The 2,441-nt window shown below is 39.2% G+C and overlaps 1 protein-coding gene across 1 annotated transcript; it reads left to right on the forward strand.

The window, feature by feature from the left end:
• The first annotated feature begins 295 nt into the window (after window positions 1-295).
• On the forward strand, window positions 296-1,303 carry LOC138167394 (large ribosomal subunit protein uL18-like). The gene has a single exon (XM_069096208.1). It carries the CDS (start codon window positions 332-334, stop codon window positions 1,223-1,225), a length of 894 nt encoding a protein of 297 aa, XP_068952309.1. The 5' UTR covers window positions 296-331; the 3' UTR covers window positions 1,226-1,303.
• The last annotated feature ends 1,138 nt before the right edge of the window (window positions 1,304-2,441 follow it).

Here is a 2,441-nt window from a genome sequence, read left to right on the forward strand (position 1 = left end):
GTTGGGTTACATAAAGAAGACTCTGTTTTCAGTGTTCTATCAGCATAAGTGCTTATGTATGAGCTAAAGGTTGTCACACAATCACTTAAATTACCTTTATCAGGTGAAAGCACATCTCAATTGAATCTATCAATCAGAGGTCTGAATAAGGGCTCCTTGAATCAGTCAAAGCCATTTACAAAACACAGGATGTCTTTTCAGATTATTGAGGGACTTGACCATGTTCTGTGAAGCTTTTATAAAACCACCAAGATAGTTTGGAATTCCTTTTTTTCCCTAGCGCTGCGAGGCCTGCAGGTCTGTGCCAAGGGCACCAGTCTCGTTCAGCAGGATGGGGTTTGTTAAAGTTGTAAAGAATAAGGCCTACTTCAAGCGATACCAAGTGAAGTTCCGGAGAAGGCGAGAGGGGAAAACAGATTATTATGCACGGAAACGCCTAGTGATCCAGGATAAGAACAAGTACAACACCCCGAAATACCACATGATCGTCCGGGTCACCAACAGGGACATCATCTGCCAGATTGCTTATGCCCGTATAGAAGGGGATATGATTGTCTGTGCAGCTTATGCCCATGAATTACCAAAGTATGGTGTGAAGGTTGGCCTGACAAATTATGCTGCCACTTACTGCACAGGCCTGCTGCTGGCCCGCAGGCTTCTTAACAGATTTTGCATGGACAAGATCTATGAAGGTCAGGTGGAAGTGACTGGAGATGAGTACAATGTGGAAAGCATCGATGGTCAGCCCGGTGCTTTTACATGCTACCTGGATGCAGGTCTTGCCAGAACTACCACAGGAAACAAAGTCTTTGGGGCCCTTAAGGGAGCTGTGGATGGTGATCTGTCTATTCCTCACAGTACCAAACGCTTCCCTGGGTATGATTCGGAAAGCAAGGAATTCAATGCTGAAGTACATCGTAAACACATCATGGGCCAAAATGTTGCAGATTATATGCGTTATCTCATGGAAGAAGATGAAGATGCATATAAAAAGCAATTCTCACAGTACATAAAGAACAACATAACTCCTGACATGATGGAGGAAATGTACAAGAAAGCTCATGCTGGTATACGGGAAAATCCAGTGTATGAAAAGAAACCCAAGAGAGAAGTTAAAAAGAAAAGATGGAACCGCCCCAAAATGTCCCTTGCCCAGAAGAAAGATCGGGTTGCTCAGAAGAAGGCGAGTTTCCTCAGAGCCCAGGAGCGGGCAGCTGACAGTTAAAATATCAAAATCTGTAATTTTCTATGAAGATTTTCAGATTAAGACAATAAACTTATTGAACATCAACAAAAAAAAAAAGATAGTTTGGAATTGAGGAATTAAGTATCTGGTGATAGAGATGAGAGAGTTATGCCAGCCAAGCTCCTGAGGAGGAAATGCTTCGAGAGAGAACACCTTGACCTCTCCACCACAATCCCTAGATAAGACGAGAACCTTGTAAGCCTCAAAGGGTTGAAGGATTTGGGAGTTCCCATTGGCATCCTAGTCCTACTAACACCCCTGAAACAGCTGACTCAAGGTCTCCATTGGGAGGCAGGACAAACTAGACAAACTGAAGAAAGATAAAACAAATTAAATTCTCTCATTTCAGATAAAAGCCAGGGTGCTAACACAAGCCAGAGAATTACTAGGGAGAAGTTCCTAAAATTGAACCTAATATGTAAATCCATAGCTTTGGTTCTGGGTCACAGGTTATACTTATATAAGAATTTGTTGCTATTAAAATATTAACTAAGCCAGTATAATCATTAATTAATTCTAATTAATTCACATTCAGGAAAATTTATTACTGGGAAAAGTCTTTTAAAAATGACTGATATTTTAAAAAGAAGATCATCAATGAAATATTAGCCAAAAATGCAATGTACATATTTTAAAATCACTAAGCAGAGGGAATAGTAAATGGGATATTAATGCAAATTGCTAAGAAATTCTGACTTTGCCCCCTTACTACCTATGTGACCTTGAGCCTCTCTGAGCAGATTTCCCATCTATAAATAAGGGATAACTGATAACCTCTACTATCCCTTCCAATTCAATTCATGATTCTCTGACAATTCTTTAATATGCAAGTTGCTTTCCCTTCTACTAAGATCATCAGGAATTGTTTACTATGTGACTTTACAGTTAATGGTGTTTTGGGTTTTTTTTTCCCTCTATGTAAATAGTGCCCGGGACAAAGGATCAATCTGAGATTCTTCACCTTCTTAGATCAGTTTTAATAGGGCTCGATTTCCCAATGTTTAAATGACTCGGAAAAAATCTCTCTACAAATCTGCTTAAGCAAAATTTTATAGCTCTTTTTATGTAATCAAACAATAACTTATGGGAAAATTTAAACTCAGATGGACTAAGTTAGTGTCCCCAAAAAAGCATTATAGCAAAGCTATTTATTGATTTAAGATGAAACAAATCCTAGTACTTTTGGCGATTAAAC

Source organism: Petaurus breviceps, unplaced genomic scaffold (assembly GCF_028583685.1).
Source record: "Petaurus breviceps papuanus isolate PSGF00001 unplaced genomic scaffold, PetGlider_PUasm1.0 229, whole genome shotgun sequence".
NCBI lineage: Eukaryota > Metazoa > Chordata > Mammalia > Diprotodontia > Petauridae > Petaurus > Petaurus breviceps.